Below are 27872 nucleotides of genomic sequence, written 5' to 3'. Positions count from 1 at the left end.
TTACTGTGGGAACACTAAATGTCTGCATACAGAACCAGTAGAGTAAATGAGAATTTACAAGCACTCACCTGTCCGGAGGATCCCAACAAGTCGCAACTCGCAGATCTCTATTGTCTTGTAAATTCTCCCATACCAATGTATCTTTCAACGGATTGATTTCCATGTGTGACATTACCTACAATAAATCGAAAAAAAAATTAAATTTAATTCAACACATTAACTGCTACAGACTGATTTGAAAATCCCGTATATTATGATTTCTTTGATTCGTTAATAAATTTCAGTTTCGGTTTATAATTGAATAAATACGGTAATACCCATATTTCCAAAGCTTTTCTTGTAGACCAGTGTGTCTTGTGTTACTTCTCAAGTGTGAACAGAAAGCTTCTGAAGAAAAGTAAGTGGTGTTCCAAGTAACTTAGAACTTAATTGTATAAATAACATTTCATTTAATAATGTGTCCTATCAATCACATCAATAAATTCTGTAGTATGATAGTTATTTTGAAATAAAATATAATCTCTTCAACTTACCTGTTCCGTTTGTTCATGGCTAGTGGTTGATAGAATAATGTCCAGTAACATCTTCTCAACTGTTATTATTGCATAGTGTAACGAGTTATTCAGCCTTTCTCGAAATTCCACAAATTCTTCTATTTTCAGAAAAGAGCCGAACTTATATGAAAAGGTGAGGTGATCTACACTCTGAAAAATTAAACGAATGTTTGTTTTATAACACGCAAATTATCTGTGGCCATTGTCTTGGTGAAACTGTGTAAGTGATAAAAACAATTTAATCGTGATTCTTCATTTACGAATTTCAAACCAAACACTATTACATGAATGTTAAGTTTAGTCTGTACAGTATAGTACGACAGAAATCCCAGTGACTCACAATGTTTCAAATTGCTCGTACTGTTAGGTTGAAGCAAAAACAATTGCGGTTTTGAACTATCAAATTTAAAGCAAAATAGCTTAGAATTAAGTTTATTCATCAAAATAAGAACCATAAGAATCTATGCATTTTTGTCACCAAGAAACAAGTTTATTAATTCTGATACCGTCAATCTGGAATTCTACAACCGACAGATTCTTCGAAGGCGATTTGAGCTGATACGTGGTTGTTGAAGAATTGCTTTCGTTGCACGTCACAATGCAATCAAGAAATGATGATTTTTGTTGCGAAGAACAAGCTTAGAGAAGACCTCGTATCGGCAAAGTTTATGATTTTCGTTGAGATCGTAAGGCACACATTTGTCGAGATTTTCTTTTTTAATTTTTCCCATTTGGTATAAGATTTTTTCAATAATGACCTTAATCTTTAATCGCAGAAGAATGTCCCCGACCCTCCTCATATTCGAGGATCTCGTCTCCTTGACGAAACTTTTAGAATCAATGTTGCGCAGCACGCTCACTGATAATTCCCCGGCCAAATGCTTGGTTGTTATTGCGAGTAGTTTCTGCAGCTTCACGTCCTAATTTGAAATTGTACAATAAAATTGCTTTCTTTGCATCATTAATTAGAAAGCCTAAAACGAACAGAACAATACAAATTTTAAATTTATTATGTAACCATTCTTTAACATTTTTTTTCTTTTCAAAAATTAAACATCAAAGTTTTAACTAACAAACACCGCAATTATTACTGCACCAATCTGATAGTTCTGTTTATGGCATACAATACGGCAAGGAACCAACCAGCAGACCAACAATGTACAAATGGCACCAGACATTTGTTGAAACAGGTTGTTCTGTGCGACACACAAAGGCTGCAGGGCGCTCACCCGTGACTGACGATGTGATGGAACAGGGTGTCTACTAAAATTCCAAAATGAAATTTCGTGACATTTTCTTTACCAGATCATAAAATTTTCTAACATTTTCAAGAACGAATTTGGGTACGAATTAGGCCGAATTTTCATGCATGCGATAGAAACGTACTTTGCTTGCGATTTGGTAGCGTCTAAAGCCGACTATAGACATTTTTGGTGGTGAATTTTGACGTTTTATAGAACAAAATTTTCCAATCTGTACTTACATTTGTAGTTTAAAAAACTCGTGACCCAAAAGATAAATTTCGTGACTTTCATGACAGTTTTCTGATTTCGTGACTTTTTCGTGACATTCGTGACCGATAGACACTCTGTGGAAGCAGTTAGGGAGAGTTTTGTCCACAGTCCTCGAAAATCTACATGACGTGCATAACAAGAAACTGGTATCCCTCAAGACCACTGTTTGGCGTGTATTGGGTAGACGTTGGTCCATGAACCCATACAGATTGTCCTTGGTTCAAGCACTGAGTGAAGCGGATAAACATACCCGGCATGAATTCTGTTAAAATGTTGGATCGCATTAGTGATGATGAGTCATTCTTGAACAATGTGGTATTCAGTGACGAATCAACTTTTCACTTTTCCGGCCGAGTCAACGCACACAATTGTCGTACTTGGGGCACGGAAAATCCACATGCGCACGTGTAGTTGGCTCATGACAGTGAACGCGTTTTACGCTGTTTCCATAGCAAAGGTGTATGGATCATTCTTCTTTGCTGAGAGCACCATCACCGGCATCGCCTATCTTGATATGATCCAGAAATTCCTTGTTCCACAGTTAGATGAAGATGACCACGATGGCCGCTTATGGTGGCAACAAGATGGCGCCCCGCCGCACTACCTGATAGACGTAAGGGAATTTCTGATCAGCGCTTCCCAGATAAGTGGATAGGTCATGGTAGACCAATTGCCTGGCCACCACGGTCTCCAGATTACACGCCACTTGACTTCTTTCTGTGGGAGTTTGTGAAAGATAAGGTGTATACCCCTCCCCTACCTGATAATGTTAATGAACTGAAACATTGCATCACAACAGCCATCGCGGACGGTACCCCCGAAATGATGGCTACTGTTTGGCAAGAAATCGACTTTCGTTGAGATGTGTCCAAGATGATCGCAGATGCACACATTGAGCCATAATGGATTTGTCACAATAAAAAAAAAAAATAAATAAATAAATAAATAAATAAAACTTGAAGTGTTTTGCAGTATAATGATATACAAAACAAGTCTGTATGTGGTCCCAATAAAGAATTATAACTGATTGAAGTTATAAAGCCTATAAAGAATCACCCTGTATATATACAGAACTGCAATGTTGGAAATGTATTTTCTTTTAAAATCTCATTTCCAGTTGCCGATTTGCTACCTTCTAATAGATTTTACGATTAAAGGGCCTTTGTAACATGCGATAATTGTACTATATGCCACACACTCCACCAGATACGCACGAAGAATTCGGGAGTTTCATGATCTGATTAACGCTAGTGTTGAGAAGATAGGGGCGTATCTTCAGTAATTTCTTTTTTTGAAGAGATGTGTTTCCGATTTGTAATTAACTGACGCATGAAGAAAAATATTTTATTATTTGTTTATAGTACAACATGTACTACAAAAACAAAGGGAATGTAGTAACATTGTTTTTTCTATTCCAGACAAGCTCAAATGTCTCTTCTTTGTACGGGAAAATTTAGGCTAATGCGAAATATTTGAGCCTCCTCTAGCCCTCAGGATACGCATATCAATGAAAGTGTAATAATAAAAACTATTCTACTTTTGACATAAATTTTCAACCTTATTCCCCATTTGGATACACCCAAGTAAAATTACATTTTAAATATTTCAGCTCGAGATGCCTACTAACTATGTTCAAAAACTCACTTCAAACTGCTCAACCGTTTCCCCGTGATGTGATCACACGAGAAAAAAAAATTATATAATAGACTAGTCTTTGGCTAGCTGAGGGCTCTGCCCCCAGCCCCCCACGTTTGCTCGGACTACGGCCTCGGATATCTCGTATATTTGCCTCTCCATTAAGAGTGAATTTCGTGCATTTGCTCTTAACATTTCCTGAATTTGGCCCAGCTGGGAGCTTCTCCCCCAGATCCCCCCGCCTTTGCTCGGCCTATGGCCTCGCATCTCTTAAACCCACAATTCTATCGAATTTTAAGTTTCTTTTCGTATTTCAATTATCTAAAAGATAAAATTTTGTATCCCACGAAAACGTCCATTTAAATAACATGGAGATTTTTCATTTCCCCTTTAGACCCCCTAAAAACTAAAAATATTCACTTTTGGCAATTTTCCTATGGGTTAGTTCCAGAGAGTTACAATCATGCCAAATTTCATTATTGTATCCCTACAGGAAGTGCCCAATAATTTTGGGGTGTAGAAGATGTCCCATATATAAATAACAAGGGGAAGATTTTTCAGTTCCCCATAAAACCACTCTAAAATTGGAAATTTTTATTTTCAGTGATTATGTTAAATAATCCTATGGCAAATGTACAAACATACAGAAGTTGTTGATCCAATTCCAAGTACCTAAAATGTGAGATTATAGATCAAAAAAGGTTCATATAAATATAACATGAGGAATTTCTTCATCCCCTGTAGACCCCCTAAAAATTAAAAATATTCACTTTTGGTAATTTTCCTGTGTGTTAGTCCCAAAAAGCTACAATCATACCAAATTCCAACTTCCCACCTCAACCGGAAGTACTTGTTCTTTTATGTCAGTTCACGTAGTTTTATATATACTAGTTAGGATTAGAAAGGATTACAGCTGAATACTGTTACAGCAAATTTGATCAAGCGCAAATAAAATTTGTTATGCATGATTTTCAAACATTTTTTTTTTCAATGGTATTCTGTTCTGCTGATGATCTCTTGATAAATACGTATTTTAAACCAATTCTGAAATTAGGAATGCCCTAAGAAACATGACAGAAGAAAGTATGTATAATTACATTGAGGTTATTATTTCAATCCAACTTTTGAAGTATATTTTTGGAGGTGGGTTTTTTGGATTTTACGAAAAGAAAGGAAAAAAAAAACACTGGGGATTTCTAAGCTGGAGAAACTTCCAACCACCCTGGGTATTTCAAATAAAGACAAATAGGAAGTAACTATATATACACGCGGCTTACACTAATAATAACTTTTATAAGTTAAATTACGAATACTTACATCCTTATAATTGGCAGTGAAAAATTTGAGTGTCGCTTCATACAAAGCTCCTGCTATAGAATAATGACCTGAGGTGTGGACGTGAGAACAATGAATGTAACCAAGTGAATCCAGCTGCATGTGTTTAACATCCAACAATTCATACACTTTATGTGCCGCACTACCAGCACCTAGAAAAATAGCCAAAACCTATAATCTCAATTATAATAGTATGTATAATAAAATTTATTTTATAATAAAATCCACGCACCTAAGTGTATTTATATTTTTAGATTATAATTTCGATACCTAAATGATCCTCTGGTATATTCTGTGCACATTACACAAATTATGAAAATTTTAAGACATAATAGTATGTTTAAGGTTCACTGATTACCAAGGCTTTTTAGCAGGTGAAAACATTTTCTCGAGAGATTTAAACTGTATCGTTATTTCTAGCCTAATGAAACTAATTTTAATATAAAAAGCTCTGCTTAACATATTCTAATTCTAGTATACACATTCCGAATTACCACATACTTCGTTCCTCTACCACTTCCCAAACCCTCTTTCTTGCCCAATGATTGACAGAAGATCTAATAAATCAAAAACGATACGACGTTGACAAAATATTATACGCTGACGATACATCAAAACGCACGAATATATACTAATAACTGCGGCTGGCTGAGTTGCTTTTTTTTTTCTGTACTAGGACTATATGAAAGTGTATAGCCTTCATTAATTTCACAAAACACATATAAACTGATATTTAAGAAAAACTCATGTACTAAGTTTCTACAATTCCCTGCATTACAAAAGGGCAAACCTTTCCATCTCAGGAAATTAATTTTGCATCATTGTACTCATTCTATGGTTCGGGAAGTCCCAAGGGTAATCGGCGCAGAAGCAAATGCTCGCCATTGAATCCGATTACGTGCCAAACTAAACGAGTAAGAAGTCATATACCCATGATCTACCTATATACTCCCTCTCGTTTTCTAGGTCTAGCTAAAATTCAAGTTAAAAAGGCCATCTTTTACCATTCTTTTTCCCAATAATCTATTGTTCTAGAAAGCAGAAGAGAGAACACAATTATTTCGTGATTACGAAGTTATTCTTAAATGTATTTCCTCAAACAGAATGCACGTTTCGTAGCTCAATTTACAATATTGTTAGGTATGTATACAACCAATGTTTAATACTTATTAAGTAGAGAAGGATGTCAAAAGTGAACAGAACTATCATATCCTGACGTAATAAGCCAAAGGAAAACTCTTCGAAGTTCTGTCTCCATATAGACGGAACGAAAGCAATAGTTACAATAAACGAAAACAACAACTTTCAGCATCTTTATAAAACAAAAAGTGTTTAACAGATAAAGATGCTAACATAACAGCAAGGATAAAGGATGAAAAGCTGAATGGTGGCAGCTTCTTGTTACAGTATCAGATGTTTGTCAAGCAATCAGTTAAACAAAATAGCTGCCGCTGATATTTCAGTGACTGAATTAGTAAAAGCGAACTTCGTTAGTTACTCGGCAGGATTTTAGAGCAAAATATTATAAAAACGCTACCAACAAGGCAATCTACCTTAGATTAAATCACGAAACGTAAAAATGCAAAATTTCAAAGCACGAAACGGAATAATGCACATCTGCTGCTTACAACATTAACACTGACATACTCTAGCAAATTTTGTATAAATTGGGCTATTGTGGCGATCATATTGCACAAGTTGACACACATCAAGTCCCTCCATATGAAATATAGAAGGTTGATCAGTCTATGTGTTCGATTTTAAACCTTCATTACTGCTCACAGAAGTGAAATATACAAACAGCAGAAGTCAAAGGCCTCTAGTACCGCGCCAAATTCGCGTATGTGTGATGCGTGCATCATGGTTTTGGAAAGATTACGTCGTAGCACTTTTCTACGCCAAGGTTTCCATGACACAGATTCAAAAATGGTGCAGGGAAAATGGATGTAAATTGGGATCAACGACCATCAAGAACATAATTAATCCACATAAATACCACGACGTTCCGGCACTTCTTTCACCCAGTAAGGAGAGTAGGAAGTGTACTGCGGTTACTCCACCTGTAGCTCGGAAGTTGCGCCGAACAGCCCTGCAAGAAAATCATCCCACACAATGTATGATTGCAAGTGGCCCAGTCAACTATGAACCGCAACCTACGTGGCAAATTAAAGATCCAGATGATGTTCGAAAGTCGTGGACATATCCATACTGCGGGTCATCGGAGGGCGAGAAAAACCCACTGCAGGTTCCTCTATGAACGCCTGGGAAAAGATGAAGCGTAGATTTATCTATCAGATTGTGGCAAAATTCGAGCCGTAACAAACACCACGAGACGTAAAAACGCGTCTTGACTTTATCTGTCAGTGCAAAGCAAGTTTCTCAAAGGGGTTTTTGGTTGTCGTGGAATACTATGAACGCAAGTTAACGATTCGGCAGGTGCCTAAAAGCTGCAAAACCAACTCCGTATTTTATCAGCAACATATCCTCATACATATCTATACAGATTTACCCCGTTTGTACGGAAATGCAATAAATGAACTCCATGTGCATATAGATAAGACCTCATCACATACATCCCGTTCTACACAGAATTTTCTGCAACAGATGACAGCAGACATCGGCATCCAGTTATTCCTTTCCAAGACATATCAGCGAAGTCACCTGATGCCAGTCCAATGGATTTTTGCGGGTTTGGCCTATTGAAAAGAACTTTTGCATCTCATCGCGTCACCACTGTCCGATGGGCCTGTCAGGAGAATGCCTCAAGATTCCCGTTCCTGTATTTCAACGGAGCCTCCTACAATGGAAGTTACGGTGCAGGGCTGTTGCTAAGATACATAGTGCTCACATCGAAGCAAACCGATAGTGGTCACATAGTTTTTTCCTAAAATAGTGAGAAGTCACAATCGGACACACACAGACAAATCAACCTTCTGTACTATATTAGCTGGCTTTGCACACAGTACTAAAAGCGTTTCTCTACTAAAATCTTATTAAAAATTATAGCTGAAAGAATGATTTGCAGTACATATAAAAAATAACAGAAAACCACGACCCTATCTTGTTTAACAATAATAAAATAATGTGTATATCTGTCATTACATTTTCGCATAGAAAGGAATCACCTATGGACAAAGCTCCACCAAATTTAATCTTATACTAACAAATTTTTCGACTTCGGCTTGGGTGAGGTTGAGGACTTGCGAGGAGAATGTATGCACATTTCTTGCTGTCTAACACTTTGTATGCAACCAACATTACATACTTACTATGCGGGCTTACATAACAGGATAAATACCCTGGTAATGGAATTATAGAAATATTCCTATAAATATATCTTCTTCCTCTATTTTTAGCCAGGTTTCGAATAAAAACCCGACAATCAGGAGTGCTTACAGCTAGTAATATATATATTAAAGAAAGTGTATGTATGTGTGTCTCCGAAGATTTTCTCATGTAAAGGATTCACTTTGAGCCACCATATTTTGTACATAGACAAATCTTCACCAGACCTACTTAGGTATGAAGCAGTTTTTTCGACTCGCGAATTGGGGGCAGTCAAAATTTATAGTGATAGCCTTTGAGGTAAGCAACCCAACTGTATTTCCTGTCGTTCACGTTGCTGGCCCGAGAAACGATAGGCGCAATGCCGAAGGCATTGTTCGTCGATATATATTGCTCCCATTTCTTTACTTTCGAAGATTTTGCATAAGAATATTCTTCCCGTTCGAAGAACGAGCACATTTGGTAGTAAATAAATAAAATAATATTCCAACCAGGAACTCACCTACTAAATTATACAATTTAACCAGAAACAATTTTATAGAGAAATTGGATGGGCTACGTTGTAATGCATGTTCCAATATAACCATTGCTCTTTGAAGCTCTGAACAATCCTCTGTCTCCTCCCATACATCGTATAACAGATGGCCGGCAAGGAGGGCGTACGGATCATGATACCTGAAAAGTTAATACATTAATTAAAAACTAAACCTTTATAGCTTAAATAGGATATTAAACATACGTTTGCAGGAATTAATTTTATTACCTATTGCCTTTCAGTATCATCTTAAGAGTTCTTTTTACGCTTTCCAGCACTTTTTACGTAAGCAACTTAATGACCAACAAATATGATTTTTAAAAGCAGGCCACTTAAGATTTAGCTACAAAACCCAAAGGCCAAAATCTCGTCGTCCAAAGCCCTGCGAAACAAAATATCGCATGGCCACCACCTCGCGCGCTAAAATCTCTCCAGGATAAAACTTAGCCATACAGGTTTCCACCAGGACAGAAAATTAGCTCAATTGAATAATAATAAATGGTGCCTCAAATAACCTAAATTTTGAATGCATTTACAGTATGCAACATAAGGTAAAGATACCTTGTAAGTTTGGAAAGACAAGTTAATTAAGTAGATAATGAAGGTAGTTGCTACTAAATGATTGATACGTTGGAAGTGATGTCAGATGAGTGTTTGTGGTGAAGTTACCCTAAAACAATATGCCACAAGACTCCCTTTCTATTAAAAATATTCTACCTGAATCCAGGATTCGAACTTCAAGAAGCCGCCGCCATGATAGTACTATACAATAATAGTTGTGGTTCTACTTCCATTGCCCCTATCCAAGATATGTTGCCACCCCCTCTAGTCGTTCCACACTGACAAGGTACCAACGTTTCAAACTGACAGTCTGTTAAATAACTTGTAGGTAATTTCTCTGTTTAATGTATTCCCCTCATCACTTCATCCCTTAATAAAATCTGAGTATATTATTTACATCAATGACGCTTGTTCGAATTTAACCTTCACGTATTTGTATTTGATCCTCAATTAGACGGGACAGGACGTTTGGGCGCCACCATTTGGGCGCGGACGTTTCGGCGCTGCCGTTTGGGCGCCGGATGTTTGGGCGCAAAGCCGTTTAGGCGCCAGACGTTTGGGCGCGAGGTACATAGTAAAAATCACAATTTATGACATATAAAGTGTGCTAGGCACTGAAAACTAAGCGCGAATCAAGATATGTACATTTCCTACATTTCTATCTTTATCTCACCTCATTTATCTGTATATTTTCTATCTCTATCTTATTTATTCATCTGAATTAAATAGTTTAATGCGTTTGTGGCATTTGTTGCCTAACTTCGTCATGGATTGATTTTTCGCTTGTTCACGATTCTTGTAGTTCTGATCTAATGTTGATCTAATTTTTGTATTATATAAGAAAGCTAGGAAATGAAGAGATCAGACGGGGTTAATAATTTTCTTAATGTTAATTAAAACATATTGATTTAATTTTTGTATTTTTTTAAAAAAGTTGATAATTACATACTTATGAATATTAAAATTTGTTTTCTTTCGTATTACGTTTGCCAAACTCTTTTTTTCCGTAAGTCCAATAAAGAACTACCAATAAAAGATTTCCGCGCACTCGAGTTGAGGGAAGTGGCCCCGCGTAGCGTAGTCGCTGACGCTCTCGCCTTCGGTGCGAGCGGTCCTGGATTCGATTCCCGGTAGGGGCACTCGGTCGAAAAAGTGTAACACGCTCTTTCAGGCCAACTACCCTGAATGAGGTTTTCCTCATTCACACCAAGCAAATGCCGGGGTGGTACCTAATTTATAGGTCCAGGCCGCTTCCTTCCTTCCCTTTCCCCGGATAGTGTGCTCCCTCAAACGTGACGGGCTAAATGGCCTTAGATGCCGAGAGTCCAGAAATCTAAAAATCCTAAGTCCTAATCGAGTTGAGGGAAAGATATTTCGCATACAGGGTGTCTAAGACATTGAGTTTAGGAACTGCAGTATGCCGTATTTCTGGTATCACCTTTTTTTTTTATTAACATTCTAATATAAAAATCAAAACTTAACACATTTTTTTGCCCCATTGTAAGCATTTAATCTGCATTAAAGAAAGTGGCGAAAGGAAAAAAAGAGAACGATTTCAAAGTGGAAAATAATAGTTAACTGTACATATACAGGTCATTTAGCCACTAGAAATGTGTTTGACATTCATACTTATTGCGTAACTACAGTAGAAGGCCTGCTTTAAATTTTTTAATGGAATGGGCTCACTATGTATGTAATGCAGTCAATCATATCTAGTCTGGTCTACTTACCTTTGGCTTGATAAGCTATCAAATAAAAAGCACACTTAACTTTGGTTGAAACTTAAATTTACAAAATTTAATTGTTAATTCAGTTTTTAGAATTTTGAAATTCCAGTATTTCTAGTATGTAAAACAAAACCCAGTATAATTCAAGGACTTCCACTACAGTAGACACCTTGTGATATATTGATTCCAACTTAGTACTCAGCGCCTAACATAATGACTTTTTAATTTAACTCGCGCCAAAACGTCTGGCGCCCAAATGGCTTCGCGCCCAAACGTCCAGTGCCCAAACGGCGGGGCCCAAAGGTCCGCGCCCAAACGGCGGCGCCCAAACGTCACGTACCGCAATTAGAGGTATACAGATTCCAGAAATCTGCTCTAGTTCGAATCTCCCTCTCACAAATAGTGTTCCTGCGTAGCGTAGTCGCTAACGGTCCCGGGATCGATTCCCGGTGGGGGCACTCGGTCGAAAAAGTGTTTTAAAAAAGTTTTTTCAGGCCAGCCATCCTGAATGAGTTTTTTCTGGATTTTCCTCATTCACACCAGGCAAATGCCGGGATGGTATCTAACTTATAGGTCCCAGGCCGCTTCCTTTCTTCCCCAATCCTTTTTTCCTTTCCTTTCCTTTCCCCGGGTAGTGTGCTTGCCGAAGGGCGTTATCCCTCAATACCTGACGCACTAAATGGCCGTAGATGCCGAAAGCCCAGAAATCTAAATCCTAATACTAATCCCTCTCACAAATATCGTATGAGGTGAAGGTAAATAAAGAGATCTTCAGATTGATATGCAGGTAAGGCTTTCAACTAGAGATGGGCAAAACCGGTTCAGTTTTCGGCTTCGGGAAAAATCGCACTGGTTTTCGTAAAAAAACTAAAAGCCCAAAACTGTTCTGGAAAACATAAAAGAACTATTTCTGTGGAAACGGAATCGGTTTCCGGAGAACAACGGAATACTATTATGATCAGAAATAGAACCAATTTTGGAAAAACTGAAACCGGTTTCGATGAAAAACTGAACTGGTTTTGCTTAAAAAACCGAAACCGGTTTCGGCGACAACTTTTTTAATTTTCAAAAACTGGTTTCTGTTTCGGTTCAATGTGATTACCTGACCACATAATAAATTTATTACAAAAGTATACCGAAAACCCAATGCAGGCACTACTTACACACATCAACAGTCAGCTCATCCGCCAATGTACAAGGCCAATATTTGGAAGAACTTCTTTCGTAGAGCATTATTAATTTGTGACCGTCAAAAAGATCTCAATGAAGAAATACATTTTTTATATAAAGTAAGACAAGAAAACGGTTATAAGCTGTGTATTTTACAAAAATGGTTTAACCAAATACGTAGTCGCCAAAACGGTAACACAAAAACATCTCACTGGATTTAAAACCTATTTTGTCGATCCATTAAATAAAGCAGGTATTTACCGTGTCCATTGCGAATGTGATTCCTCATACATTGGCCAAACTAAATGAAAAAAGTCACAAGAAGGCATGTCGGATTTAGCGCTTCATCTAAAACAACATTCACATAATATAAAATAGGTTAAGGTAATAGGTTCAGCAAAAAACAACGGGAAATTAAAGAATCGTTCTTTATTCATAAACCTGCATTGAACCTTGATACTGGCAACATTGATCGAACTTGGGTACCTACCTTTGATGCATACTTTGGATCTGGCAATAGTGGCCTAACAGACACCGCGTTCTTTTTTATTCAGTTCATTCTTTTTTTCACTCTGCTCTGTTCATCTCAGGATCTTTTTTGTACGTTCTTTTATATAGTGGTATGTATTCCTGGTTTTACTCCTTTTATCTCTTTTCCGTTTTAATCCTTTTTACCTTGCCACTGAGGAAGGAACCAGCTGAGAGTTCCGAAACGTCAAAATCTTTAAATTTTTCAAGGGAGGATTCATTGCTAAGTAGCCATTTTTTTTGTTAATTTTGAATATCCCCCCCCCCCCATGCGCCCATGTAATTATAATGAATGAATATTGTTCAACAAAAGCGGGATTTCCCTGATTTCACAGCAGTCGTAACATCAAAAAAACAAACATTTTTTTATTACATCACTTTGTCACGTCATGCAGGGTATAACGCATGTACGTACTGCAATTGCTTTGTGTTTTACTATTTAGTAGTACGTACATGTACGCAGACCTATGTCCTTTAAATGTATCACTATAAACATGTTTCGTTGCTATAAACAGTATTAATGCAGTTTCTACTGTTCTTTTAGGTTATTTCAGTTCATTTGGACTTTCGTTGATCCGGTCAACTTATCACTCCAATTACTCTGGATTAACAGTTTTGCTATATATTGGTATATTGAAGATTCTCCACTGAATAAAGATTTTGTTGCACTCGCGAATTTTAGCTATGCGAAATTATATTCCGCAGGTTTTGATCACGTGAGATTTTGGTCGGCAAGGTTTCAGCCGTGAGGTTTTATACTATACTGCCACTTAATACGTCAAAAGTGCTACAAAATATACTAGAATTTGCTCTCAAAGACTTTTTATAAAATAATGAAATTTGAGTGCCCAAGAGAAGTAAAACAATTCCTGAAAATCACTTACGGATAATCCGTGTGCAAGAGATTCTCCGAAAATTTAATCCCACTGTCGTAGTGCTTGAGAAGCTTAGCTGTCAATCCAATCTTTTGCTCTGGTGGAAGGCTCCGATGAATTCCAAGATACCTGCTCAACTGGTTTAAACTTATGTGCTGTTGCATTTTTGTTACCTTAAGGAGAAAACAAATACAAACACGAATAGATTTGGTCACAACTAATTACGGAACTTACCTCTGCAAAGAACAAAAATGCAAACACTGTATATAGATACACAAAATCTGTTAAAACAAAGATAGATTGAATGGGCAAAGGCTTCCTTAAATAAGATGTCGAGACACTTACTTTTAGAATCTAGATATATTAAATTCAAAAATTATTTTTTTAAAAAAATTGATGGCTGCAATGGAAGTTGAGACCTGATTTTGTTTATTTCTTCCTTGACATTTAGTGCCCCCTTTTAGCATCAAGGTTAAATGAGACGTAGACCTACAGTTTAAGATGAAATACGCACCACTGCAACGTGTTCAAATTTTTGTGCTCTCACCCCTGACATTTCTCTAGTACCAGGAAGTTCGTCATTAAATCCGGAAATCTCTCTAATCTTTTATAAATGTTGCTCCAGAACCCAAAAAACGATATAGCAGATTTGGCTCCCTCAAAAAATCTAGACATATCTAGCACCAACTATCAAATTACAGAAAACAGTTTAGCAGTTTTTATAGACGAGCTTTCCTTTTTCTTCCCATTTCGTGCAATTTGAATGTTTTATGAACCAGAAACTTTTTCTGCGATCAAAATTAGTATTAATTAATTTGACAAACGTTTGATGTACTAATGCATAATCTTACGATATCTCGTAAATTATATCGACAGAAAATTGTACTTGTATTCGATAGTTGTGGAAATAGAAATTTTAACTGAAATTGACACGTCACTACTTAACCATGCTGCTCTTCGGTTTTTTTGTTTTTTTTTTTTTAAATGCGATATGCGGTTTTACTTTTGAGTCTATGAAAGATTATGTCTTTGAGTATCTTTTTCAGTCACTAATTTATTAAATTACCACGAACTTGTTTCATTACGGCTACTATAACTCTTGTCAAATCGGAGTTCGCATTACAAGTATGCGATTACATTGTGTTCCGAATTGTGTTTGTTTCCCCACTAAACCCTTCTTTGTGCTCTATTTTATTCTTTGTGCTTAAAAAATAACGAAGACTGGCCAAAGTAAATCTTTTTGAATTTTGTTTTCTTATATTACGAAAACAGCATGTTGTGCTGGTGAGGATAAAATGTAATATCACAGTTCCATTCGACGTGTTCCATACGGATAAAACAAGCAAATACCTTGAGCTAAATTCAAACAATAATTCTATATACAAGACAGCACCTTCTGATTTACAATTGCTTCCGATAAATATATACCGACATTAGTATACCCGAATAAGCTTTATTCTAAAAATATAAAATACACACTAACCGGCCAGAACATATGACCACCTACCTAACATCTGGTTTGTCCACCTTTGGATAGCGTAACAGCAAAAATGTGGTTTGGCATAGCGTAATGTGGGGCATGGTAGATGGCTGGAGATATGGCGCACCGTCTCTGCACACAAAAATCACATTCCTGTAAATTCTGCGAAGGGGACCGATGAGGTCGGATCTGACGTTCAATGACAGGAATTCTATTGGGTTAAGATCGGATGAGTTTGAGGCCTTTGCAGCAACCGAAATTTGTCAAAACACTGCTGCACAACGTTGGTCTTGTAACAAAGAGGGTTTTTTCCTGCTGAAAGATGCCATTATTAACTGAAAACATGGACGATATGAATGAGAGTACATGATCAGCATGGATGACCCTGTGAAGGTTCACCATATCATAATGGGGTTACCACCGGCCTGTCATTGTCCTACTGTATACGTCTCGAGCAGCTGTCCCCCCTGGAACTACGGATTCTGAACCTGACATTCGATGTGATAAAGGCAGCATCGTGATTCATCGGACCTTGTCATTGCTTGGTGGTCCCTCGACGATGAACCATTCATCGTAATCGATAATGACGTGTGGTTAAAATTGATATATGTGTGGGATATCGGTTGGAGAGGCCCATACCTAACAGTGTACGGTGAACGGTGTACTCACATACACTGATACTATGTTCTCGTTAAAGTCTATTAATTGTGCCACAATTTGTGCCCAAGTTTATTGAGTGGAGTTGATTTTGAGTTTAACGTCCCTTTCAGAGTGAGGCTATATGAGATGTGGAATTCGAAGCTATAAAGGACCTACTCATTAACGTGGAATCCGAACCACATGAGCTCCCGTCGGGAATCGAACCCCGGTCTCCCACGCCGAAGGCACATACGCTAACCGCTTAGCCACGAAGGATGCCCTAATCTATTTTAGCAACCTCAACACTCAACGACTTCCACATCTTTAACGGATTGTGTTAAAGACTGATTCCCCATTCTATGCACATGTACCACACTAACTGATCGAGTCAGATCCCTGCCACCGTCTGGCAAGGGGTTCTGTTTTGCCCCGTGACTTATACGTCACTGAACGACTTCGTCCAAAAAGTAATGGGTGGTCAATGATGTAAAGATGTACCTATAAAGTACAGAGGTTGTTCAGTCTACATTTGGCCAATTTCGACTTACCTAAAAATTTAGAAGAATCCATGGCGCCAGGTCCGTAAGTGCTCGATGTGTTTCCCTTGGTTTCTAACAATAGCCCGACAGTGTAATTTCCACTGTAATAGGTTTCTTTGAAGAACTGGGAGGGGAATCTTGTCCCATTCCCTTTGCACAGCTTTCCAAAGTCCTTCCACAGTTGTCACACGCCGTTTTCCCAAAGCCCGCTTCAGCAATCCAAATCCACAATAGTCCATAGGGCTTTGCATCTGGAGATTTAACAGGTACCTCATTGAAAGGTATCACCTGTATACCACTTGCCTCCTCCATCTCCCTGTACAATGCGAGGGACGATGGTGAGCTACGTGATGAGGCCGTGTCCATGTGAATGCGCACCAAATTGGCGTCATTTCCGTACATTGTTGGAATCTCATGCTCGTAGATCGGCCGCATGATCTGCTCCTGAAAATACTGCGAATTTATTTTGCAGCTCTTCGCCACCCTACGAATGTTCAATTTATCTCGGTAATAGTAGCCAGTAACGACCATGAACCCTTTTGGGAAGGATTCTTTACAGACACGGACCCACCTTTTGAAGTTCTTGGTGCCTTTCTCTCGGTACATGATGGCTCTCGGTTTGCCGCAGTCGGAAAGGTGAATCCATGCTTCATCGAGCGTTACGACGTACATCCACCTTTGTTTTGCCAAATGCCGTTCGTACAGCTTCCGGGCGTTACACTTTCGTTCCTTTTCGTGGGCATCCGTGAGAAGATGGCCGCGAGCTTTCACGACTTTTTCCAGCTTGAGTTGATGGTGTAACGTCCGGCTCACAGTCCCCAAAGACACGTCAAGACGATTAGCCATACACCTTTGTGTTGGCGGATTTTCTTGCATTGCCATTTTGCGAAGTTTCCTCTGCATGGTGGAGGTGGCCTTGGTGCATTCCCGCTTCCTAGACAACTGCGTTGGTGATCCAAATGGTGGAGCTTCGTTGCCCTTGTACTTTTTAATAAATGTTTTTATTCCACTTAAACTGATGTTGCAACCATTCTTCTTGCACTGTTTTCTAATGACAGAAACACTAAAGTGGGCATCATAAAGAGCCGCAACATAGCCTTCCCAAAACCGGCTTAGTTTGGGCGGCATTTTGGTCACAGAGCGGAAACCCAAACGCTTGGAAACAAATTTAACACAACACTCACAACAATGGTCCTGTTTTGTGCGTTATTGTCGTCCGCGCGGAAAAACAATTCCGTTCCCAAGAAGCCATTGCACAACACTGCAGCACGCCACGAGCCAGGTCGGGTGAGTCCATTCTGCCCGGGAGGGGGAAGGAAATCGGCCAAACGTAAGCTGAACAACCTCTGTATAATCTGCTACATTTTATTATGCCACGTATTATGGTATGTAGACTTGAAATATGCAATTTTCCAAATATGATTTTCCAGTGTATATATATATATATATATATATATATTATACAGTATGGCGCTAAATTCGTTGTACAAAAGCAGAGTACTGATTCCTGACAGTAAAACAAACAAAAAAAAAAGTTTCAATAAATATAGGGCGAAAACCCCATCGTTTACGTGTTATAGGCTGCCGAAAACATAGCTCCAAAACTATGGGAACTACTGTAGTCGGGTCAAGACTTCACTTAGGAACTAGTATGTGCTCTATCCAAAAATAGATGTTTTAGAATCCTAAGGTACACACGCAACATTTTTTATGAAGGTAGTTGGAGAGGTCATAGGCCCATAGTCAAACTCCCTCTATAAAAATTGTTGTGGAAGCACCTCAACCTATAATACTAGAGGTTTTTAAACCACTTTAAAACTAACTCCATGGTTTAAGAAACTAGAAAGTCAATTGCCCTCCTCGCCGATCTAGTGGTTATTGCGTGTGCCTTGAGTGCACGTCGTGTAGTATACGATTCCCGGTGGGAGAGCACAGAAAAGTTACTTTCATAATCATTCACTTTCATTAATCATCCGTCTTCTTTAATGAGTATAATAGGTATAACCGTAAAACTAATATTTCATTTGTTTCAGAATGCTAATTGCTACAGAAACTAAAAGAACTTGCCAGTAAATTCTATCCCGTACTCCTGCACTTCCCCTTTCGTTCCTTTTCTCATTTCTAGCACACATTACATAGGTTTGAATTATTTTTACACATTTCCATTATCTCCAATGTTATGAAATAAATATATTTGACGTTAACTTGTTATTACATACCTTCCACACAACGTTAAATACAAAAGGTAACATGAGTGGAACATTTTTCTTTGGAATTTTTTTTCGTTATTCTACAATAATAGCCAACAACTGTTAATGCAAACTGAAGTCTACTTGGCGACATACAACCAACAGCCCTGTACCCTTCACGTTGTTTGAAGTTTGGAATTTGTATAAACAAGTACAATGTAATATATCGCATTTTACAGGATGGCGAAAGTAGTGTTTCATGAAAACAACCAGTTTTCAAATTTTAACTCCTTATTTTACTTTGTATCCTCATAGTATCCAAGTATGTTTTTACATATCTAAATACACTGTTTATTGATCTGTTAATAGGGCAAAGACACAATACTTACAGATTCTGGGTATTGTCCATCCTCAAGAGCAACAATATCTGTCGCTCGTTCTAAGAACTCGTTTGTTCTATTCTCGGGAAGAAGTTGAAGGAAGAGTTTAAGGTCTGAGAAGCAGCATGGTTTCTCTGCGAATTCCTTGAAGTACATAATTAGAAGATCCACTATATCACCTACAACAGTTATACAAATAGATTAAGACCAACGAGAAACAGAATGCAAGTAAGTTGCTTAAGGATATTTCTAAACTTAAAATAGTCCATAACCAATATTTACAATTCGGCAGGATAATATTCTACAAGCATAAATTTGCTGAAAATTGGACAACTCATTTAGATTCGTAGAAAATACTGAACTGAGATTTCGATTGTCATGGTATCTACGATCTTCTTCAGAGATTTTGCTAGGAAAAGTAATGTTTCTATATGCTGAAGTGCTATTTTGTTAAAGAAACTCTTATATCTATATTTTTGTACACTAAAATAATTCAAGTATTTCAAAAGTGAGCGTGTTGTTTGAAAGAGTACGGTTATCAAATCACTGTAAATGAAAAACTTAAGGGTTGGATGCAAGAACCAGGTACGTCCATTTTTTTGCGAATTGGAGATTTTCATATGTTCCAGTCGAAAAAAAAATCACTCTACATTGTGTGCAAGAATTATGTAGATCTGGTGATTATATTCAGTGTAATAATGTAAAAGGAGGTACCTACATACAGGTTCATCGTGAAGTTAGAGCAAGAAGCAGGCAGCTCCGGGAAAATTTCTAAAAGTGGACATACCTGGTTCTTGCATCTAACCCTTCAATTATTTTATGGAAAATGTTGCATTCTACGGTATGACAAATTTTGAATGTGCAAGAACTTTTTAAGGAATTATAGAAGTTCTTTTGTCATTCTTGCTTAAAATTATTTTTGTTGCTCTCAGATAATTTCATCCCACCCCTTTTATCCTTATTAGATTAATATGTAATGTATATGTACAAAGATTCAAAAATGCTTTGATTTGCAATCTTAAATATATGAAAGAATACCTTTCGGAAAAAGAAGTTACGATTATGCTGTTTTGAGAAGCCCAAAATTGTTTTCACTTTCTTTCGAATCCTGTATTTATTACTTAATCCTTGTTTCGTTATTGTGTTATTTCAAAATAGGTTTTATAGTATTTCCTAATACATACTACATTTAGGAAAAAAAATGGGAAATAGCATTTTCATTCTTCATGTTCTAGTTTAGAAACGACAGGAATGATTGGGCTTCCTTATGTCATTTTCTAAATATGTATTCTGGATAACCACTTAAACATGGTTCATTTTTATCTTCTGAATTTTTATTCAAATTATTTTCTTCAATTTCCTCTAATGCAGTTATAACCTGTATACCGTTAAAAAAAAAGTCATTCAATATATTAATTTTTAGTTAAATTTGAATGTGCCGATTTCTTGTATATTGAGTGCAGGATGTAGATGCCACGTGATACTGTCATTAACTTAATTGTTTAATTGCTATTTTCCTGCATTCACTGATCAGGTTAAATTGCACGAATGAGAGAATGTGGAGTGAAGTAAATCTGCATATTTGCCTTTTAAATTTTGTTGAGGGAGGTTTTCAGGTGTGCTGCCTCTGTAATTTTTCACTGGTTCAGAGTCATCGCGATTTCAAGTTGTTCAACGTAATTTATTGTCTCAAACCATATTGTAATCGAGGCAAGCGATATCGAAAAGTGACGACTATTAAACCAGGTTATTTCTTTTTTTAATTCGTTTGAATTCGGGTTGACTAAGTAGGAGACCATTTTGAAACGAGATGCAATTTGAATTCCGAACCAAAGGCTATATGTTATGATACTTCGATCAAGGAAAGATGCTTACATACAGGGTATTCATTTATTATGTAGCCAAAACCCACTGGTGAAATCCTCTCACCTAAACAAACAAACAAAAAAAAATAAATAAATAAAATAAAATAAAAATAAAAAAAATACGGACATAGGGCGAAAACCGCGTTGTTTCAAAGTTATGCGATGCCGAAAAAGAGGAAAGTGTAACTGAGGCTGCCTAGCTCGAAAACTATAAGACATATTAAAGGCAGTTAAAAAAATATCAGAGGAACTAGTATACTCTCTATCTAAATATCCATGTTTCCAAGTTAGGTCGTACCGGCGCAACGAATTTTATAGAGGAGCTGGGGTATCAGAACCCTGATTTAAGCACGTATACGGAAAAAGTAAATATGCTTTGATAGAAAATGTCTAATTATCGGTTTATTAAACTGTTATGTCGTGTACATTAGTATTATCATTTGTAAATTTCACATTATCACTAATTTTAATATTTGGAATTATGCAATCACACACAGCCCAGTTTAACAAAGAAAAGTGCTTGATAACACTTGCAAACCAAGTTCTAACAGTTAATATCATTTCATAACGGTAATCTACGCAAGATAAGTGTCATACAAACAAAAATGATAAACAAATATTGCAGAGATACAGAAATCAGAAATACTGTGAAAACGAACATCAGGACAAAGGGTTAGAAAAAACTATTTACCGAAGAGTGGGTATAGCATCGTACATTCACTGATATCTCCCTTTTTCTATCCAATAGTAGATATGGTAGATATTGCGAGTAAATGATTATGAAAGAAATGATAGAATGAAAAGTTGGAGGAAACGGGAGATCTCGAGTAAATCCATTAACACGATGTCGTCCACCACAAATTTACGTACTATAACGTATTAAAAGATTGTACATATTTGTTTTGAACTACTACGCTGAAAAAGAATCCAGATAATAATAATTATAAGAGATGCTCGATGTGTCATCCGTCACTTCAATGCAATACTCTGCACGAGTTGGCAGTGATTCACGTACACTATTGGAACGCATAGGTATATTACGTATCTTTGCAAATTTATCACGAATTCTTTGCTCCAATTCATGTATTTCGTTTATTTGTGTTTTGTACAGTCAACTTTTGAGATGTCCCACAAATCAAAATCCATAAGATTTAGGTCAGGAGTGCGAGGAGGCCACTGTATGGGTCTTCCTCGCCCTATTCATCCGTCTTCGGAAGTACTGATCAAGAAATACTTAACATCTCGCTGAAAATGTGGTGGAGCACCATCGTGTATAAACGAAAGTTGAGATTTTCTCGAGAAAGGAACATTTTCTAGCCATTCCGGAAGATTTCATTGAAGAAACTGCAGTTTAAATAATAATTATTTTTCTGACCAGAATATGCATTTCTTTATTAAAAATAAATTATTTTGTAACAGTTTCCATAACGTAAGGTTATCTTCCTCAGACGTTAATATGTATGTTCATATTAATGTAGGTAATAAAGATATCATAATAGAACAATTTAATATTATGATATCTCTATTACCTACATTAATATGAACATACATATTAACGTCTGAGGAAGATAACGTTACGTTATGGAAACTGTTACAAAAATATTTTTAATAAAGAAATGCATATTCTGGTCAGAAAAATAATTATTATTTAAACAATAATTAACATGGAGGAAGAAATTGCAGGTATGTTGCACCTGTGAGACGTTGTGATAAAATGTATGGCCCTAGAAGTGCGTTCCCAATATGTCTGTCCAGACATTAATCGAGAATTGATGTTGGTGTAGGGTAGGTAAATTTGCGTTAGGGTTTTCTTCTGCCAACTGGTGTTCGTTGTGGGTGTTCACAACACCATCTCGCGTGAACTCATCAATAAATATGATTAATGAAGGAAATAGATAGTCTTCTACACACCAATTAAGATACCACTCGCAAAGGTGTCTTCGCGGACAAAAGTTTATTTCTTCTATTCTTTGCACATGTTGCAAGTGGAAGGGACAGAGTTGTTGTTCGCGAAACACTTTCCACACGCTTCCGTGTGAAACACCTAGCGTTGCTATCGTTTTCGTACTGGTACAATGATCTTTAATTATGTGAAGAATTCTCTTTTCGATCAGGAGTCAAGACTGTCCGAGGGCGCCCAACTGAATCATATCTAGCATGCACATGCTGTATCGAAAGCAGCGAAAGTACTACGGTTGGGAAGAACATGATTTGCAAAATATTCATGATAAAGTAGTTATTCTTCATGTGGGTTCCCATATGCACGACTATACATAAGATACATATCTACCATTTCATTAAATTTGTGTTGATGATGAATGATACATCGAGCATCTCTTATAATTATTATTGTTATCTGGATTCTTGTTCACCTTAGTACGCAGAACAAATATGTATACTCTTTTAATACGTTATAGTACGTAAATTCATGGTGGACGACATTGTGTTAATGAATTTACTCGAGATCTTCCGTTTCCTCCAACTTTTCATTCTATCATTTCTTTCATCATCATTTACTCGCAATATCTACCATATCTACTATTGGATAGAAAGAGTAAGATGTCAGTGAATGTACCATGCTATAGCCGCTCTTTGGTAAATAGTTTTTCCGAATCCTTTGCCCTGATATTCGTTATCACATTTCGGATTCCTGTATCTCTGCAATTTTGTTTATCATTTTTGTTCGTATGACGCTTATCCTGCTTAGATCCCCGTTGTGAAATGATATTAACTATTAGAACTTGGTTTGCAAGTGTTATCAACCAATTTTATTTTATGTTAAACTGGGCTATGTGTGGTTGCATAATTGCAGATATTAAAATTAGTGATAATGTAAAATTTACATATAATAATACTCATGTACACCACATAACAGCTTAATAAACCGATAATTAGACATTTTCTATCAAAACATATTTACTTTTTCCCTATACGTGCTTAAATCAGGGTTTTGATACCCCAGCTCCCTCTAGAAAATTCGTTGCGCCGGTACGACCTAACTCTGAAACATGGATATTTAGATAGAGAGTGTACTAGGTCCTCTGATATTTCTTTAATCGTTTTTAATATGTCTTACAGTTTTCGAACTAGGCAGCCTCAAAATTACACTTTCCTCTTTTTCGGCATCGTGTAACTTTGAAACAACGCGGTTTTCGCCCTATGTCCATATGTTTTTTTTTTTTTTTTTTTTTTTTTTTTTTTAAAGGTGAGGATTTCACCAGTGGATTTTGGCTACATAATAAATGAACGCTCTGTATATGTTAATGTAATAAATGCTACACGTGTAACAATACAGATGATGATCGGATTACTTTCAAACTATTACATGCCACATGCTGTATTGAGATTATTCATTTAAAATCAATACCTGCAATTTCCTCAGGTTTCTCCTTCCTTTCGTGCAATCTTCTATACAATTCCAACTGAGCAATAAACGGGCCACGCAACAGTCGCGAAGAGGTCCGATTTTCCGACGTGAGCAAATCAAGGAATTCTTTAGCCATTTGTGGCGTATAGTCCACTCGCTGCCACTTATCTTCATCGTTTATGGACGTACCTTTCTCTTCAACATAATCACAATCGTAGAGTTTAAATACTGACGTGAAATAATCCAGATAATACGACCACCTGTCAAGACTAACAAAAAAAAATACATTTTTTAAAACAATAAAACATTACATTAATTTCAAAAATACATAAACAACCATCAGACAGCTTCTTGTACGTTTAGAAATTACTATCCTTGTTCAGTATTAGGTCCTTTCAAAAGTATTGAGCCTTTTGCGCACGAAATGGTGTTAGTGTTCTAAATCTCAGTGTTTGAGTTGCAACCGGTTAAGCATAACGCCATCTGACAGCTGATAGTTGAATCTAGCACGTCCAAAAAGTTGAATTTTTATAATCAGACCTAAAGTATTGCACCGTAAAGATAAATGAACTTTCAGGAAACCTGCGCTACATTTTATTTCGATAAAGGCGAAAATGCTGCTTAGGTCCATGGAGAAATTTGTGCTGTGGGCAAGATACGTTATCAAAAGCAACTGCCAAAAGATTGTTCAGTAGCTTTTGTTCTGGAAATTTCAATGTCCAAAATGTTCCTCGCAGTGAGAGACCAATCATAACGAAAGTGGATAAAATTCTGGCAAAAGACTATTTAGACCGGCATATACGCATTCATTACATTGTCAATGACAATCATTCATCACCAAACAATGTTAAACCATTTGGAGAAAGATGGCTATTAAAAGATGCTCGACGTTTGGGTGCCACATGATCTGACTTAAAAACTTTTACTCAACCGAATTTCTACGTCTGCCAATTTCTACCGAAATAAACCTGAGTCATTTCTGAAGCGGATGATCAAGAGTGACAAAAAATGGATCAACAACAATGTGCTAAAGAGGTCGTAGTTGAAGCACGAAAACGCTCCACAGTCTGTGACAAACTCCACACTGACACCCAAGAAGATTATGCTGTGCATTTGGCGAGATAGGAAGGGGATCGTGCATCACGAGCTGCTGCCTCCGGGCAAAGCGATAGACTCGGACCTGTACTGTCGACAATTAGTGTACGTGCGTCTAACAAGAGAAGAAACGGGCGATCCTGGTCAACAGAAAGGGTGCCGTATACCACGCTGATAACGTCAGACCGCGTGCATCTTTAACGATAAGTCAGAAATTGAGAGAACTTTGCTGTGAGGTTTTAATGCATCCGCCGTATAACCTGGACCTGGCACTCTCAGTCGATCTTTTGTTTCGATATATGCAGAACACCCTGAATAGCATTGAGTTAGTTTCAAGAGACCCGTGAAAACCATGTGTCACATTTTTTGAACAAACGACAGAAGTTCTATAGTCATGGGATTATGATACTGATGGAAAAAGACAGAAGATCGTCGAGCAAACTGGTGCAGTTCCATATTTTCAAATCACAATAAATGTATCCTCAATTTTGACCTCCAAAGGCTAAATACTTTTTAGACAACCTGATAATATCTACACAATACTGGTTTTGCAAAAAATTGTGTTACTACAAACTTTATATTTACGTTTTTGTGAGGATTCTGTATTTGGCTAAACAGCATATATACTATTCTACATATTTTGAAGGGAAAATGTGTGTGTGTATCCAGTCAATAATACTGCGTACTGTCTTTCTTTTTCTTGTTATGCATAGATAGCACATTTTTTTAAATTTATTCTAGCACTTTTGGATCAAAATATCCAATATATTTTAAAATGTTCTAGCATTTTTGGATCGAAAGATCCAATATATTTTAAACAAAAATTTTCTTGTAGGCCTTATATCTGGAGAACTACATATAGTGTAGCCAAACCCAAACTATCAGTTAACTCAGTATGATGTGCTTGTTACGTAGAAAATAAGAATACTCAATTAGGGGCCGTTCAAAAATTTCGTGGCCCCTGATCCAAAAACTAATTATTGGCCAAGATCGCAATCATTTGATCCACTTTTAGGTTTACTAACTTTCTTGTTATTTATTTATTTATTTATTTTATTTTATTTTATTTCAAGGTTTCGCGTTCTTGTATTGAGCAATTCTGCTTGATGACAAACAATATACTTGAATCGATTCTGGTCTTATGTCGAAGTACCTTCCATTTACTCATGAAAACCTTCGCGACAATTCTTAAGTCGCCTTGAAATGAAATGAAGCGAAATATTTAACCAACAACGAGGCATATGACGAATGTAATTAAATGGTGAACGAGTTGTTGAAATTAAGAGAGAAAAACTGAAAAACCCCGAAACAAAATTCATGGGCATGATGATGGCCACCAAAGAGAACCCATTCCATAAAATGGCAGTAAAGATCACAAGTAATATCGTTATTGATAATTTCAAGACTGCTGCTGTAAGCTAATCCACACATCCAACTGTGGAATACCCTTAACTGATATTGCTATGTTAAGTTTGTTAAAGACGGGGTTTATAAAAACCTATTAGTACTTGCAATTCATACCTCAATGACATTTTTTACGTAATTGGATCATAATTGTGCAAAGTAAGAAATATAGCAAGGCATAATACGCTATCTGTGTGCAACTCTACTATCAAGTGACCTACACAAATTGTTCAAACAACTTTAAATAATATATTGAACACACACAACAATTTAACTTGCACAAACAAGAATAAAGCCACCAATGCCACTGCGCATTTTAACACGTAACGCTAACCGAATAGTGAAAGCAGCGCAAGGGTCAGTGCGTATTATAATATTACGTAATGTTATGAGTTGAGGAAAACAAACCGTAAAACAATTAGATTAACATGTATCATCTACAAGCTAATTACGCTAAATACACTGACAACAAGGACTTCTCATATTAAGTATTACCACAATGATGACACCACAAGCATTGCCTTTTATTTTAATTTGCACTCATGTCTTCACAATGTCCATTGTTATTGCATTGCATACATCAATTAAGATCAGCGAACTGATTATTCATCCTGATTTACTTAGATATAATATATCTAGAACAGACTGTAAATAAATTTTAAACAATAAATAATTTTAAAAAATCGCACATCAAGACCAAACAATATTTTCAGACCAACAGTATACAGTATAATACCATTTTATAACGAAATAAAATTAAGAAAATTACTGTAAAAGCAAAGCAATACATAGAAAAACATCTTATACTTACTCTTCCCTGAGCATTTTTTTAAATAACAAGTTAGTTTCTCGCCACCTATTCAGTTTCATCAACAAACTTCCTTTTTTAGATGGAATAAAATTTACACAAGACATCAATTTCTCTCCTAATGGACCATCCAACACTTCCAAGGCTTCTTCATATTTACCCTAAACGAAAGAAAATATAACGTATTTCGATTCAAACTACCACATATAAATTAACGATATAATACTCGCAATATTATTATTAATACTTTTTTTTTTTTTTTTTTTTTTTTTTGACAGAGGAGAGGCTTGTAAGAAACTTTTTATATTCAATTCTGTAAGTAAAATTAATATGAGATATCCGATTACACTCTCTTTTTCTCATTCACTCACTAAAACAAACAAACAA

The 27872-nt window shown here is 36.7% G+C and overlaps 1 protein-coding gene across 1 annotated transcript in view; it reads right to left on the bottom strand.

Annotated features, from left to right (window-relative positions):
* psidin (phagocyte signaling impaired) overlaps positions 1 to 27872 on the bottom strand; it is an 89540-nt gene that overhangs the window by 25032 nt on the left and 36636 nt on the right. Inside the window, exons 6-13 of the mRNA XM_081768727.1 lie at positions 27489 to 27646; positions 24179 to 24447; positions 18956 to 19125; positions 13729 to 13892; positions 8826 to 8998; positions 5021 to 5190; positions 534 to 704; positions 69 to 175 (exon numbers count right to left, since the gene is read on the bottom strand). Of these exons, the coding sequence (XP_081624853.1) occupies positions 69 to 175; positions 534 to 704; positions 5021 to 5190; positions 8826 to 8998; positions 13729 to 13892; positions 18956 to 19125; positions 24179 to 24447; positions 27489 to 27646 (1382 nt within the window). The remainder of the gene's footprint in view (positions 1 to 68; positions 176 to 533; positions 705 to 5020; positions 5191 to 8825; positions 8999 to 13728; positions 13893 to 18955; positions 19126 to 24178; positions 24448 to 27488; positions 27647 to 27872) is intronic.

The sequence above is a fragment of the Thermobia domestica genome, chromosome 8 (genome assembly GCF_964235325.1).
Source record: "Thermobia domestica chromosome 8, izTheDome1.hap1.1, whole genome shotgun sequence".
NCBI lineage: Eukaryota > Metazoa > Arthropoda > Insecta > Zygentoma > Lepismatidae > Thermobia > Thermobia domestica.
The sequence above is the reverse complement of the archived record's forward strand: the minus strand, read 5'-3'. Positions and strand labels throughout refer to the sequence as shown.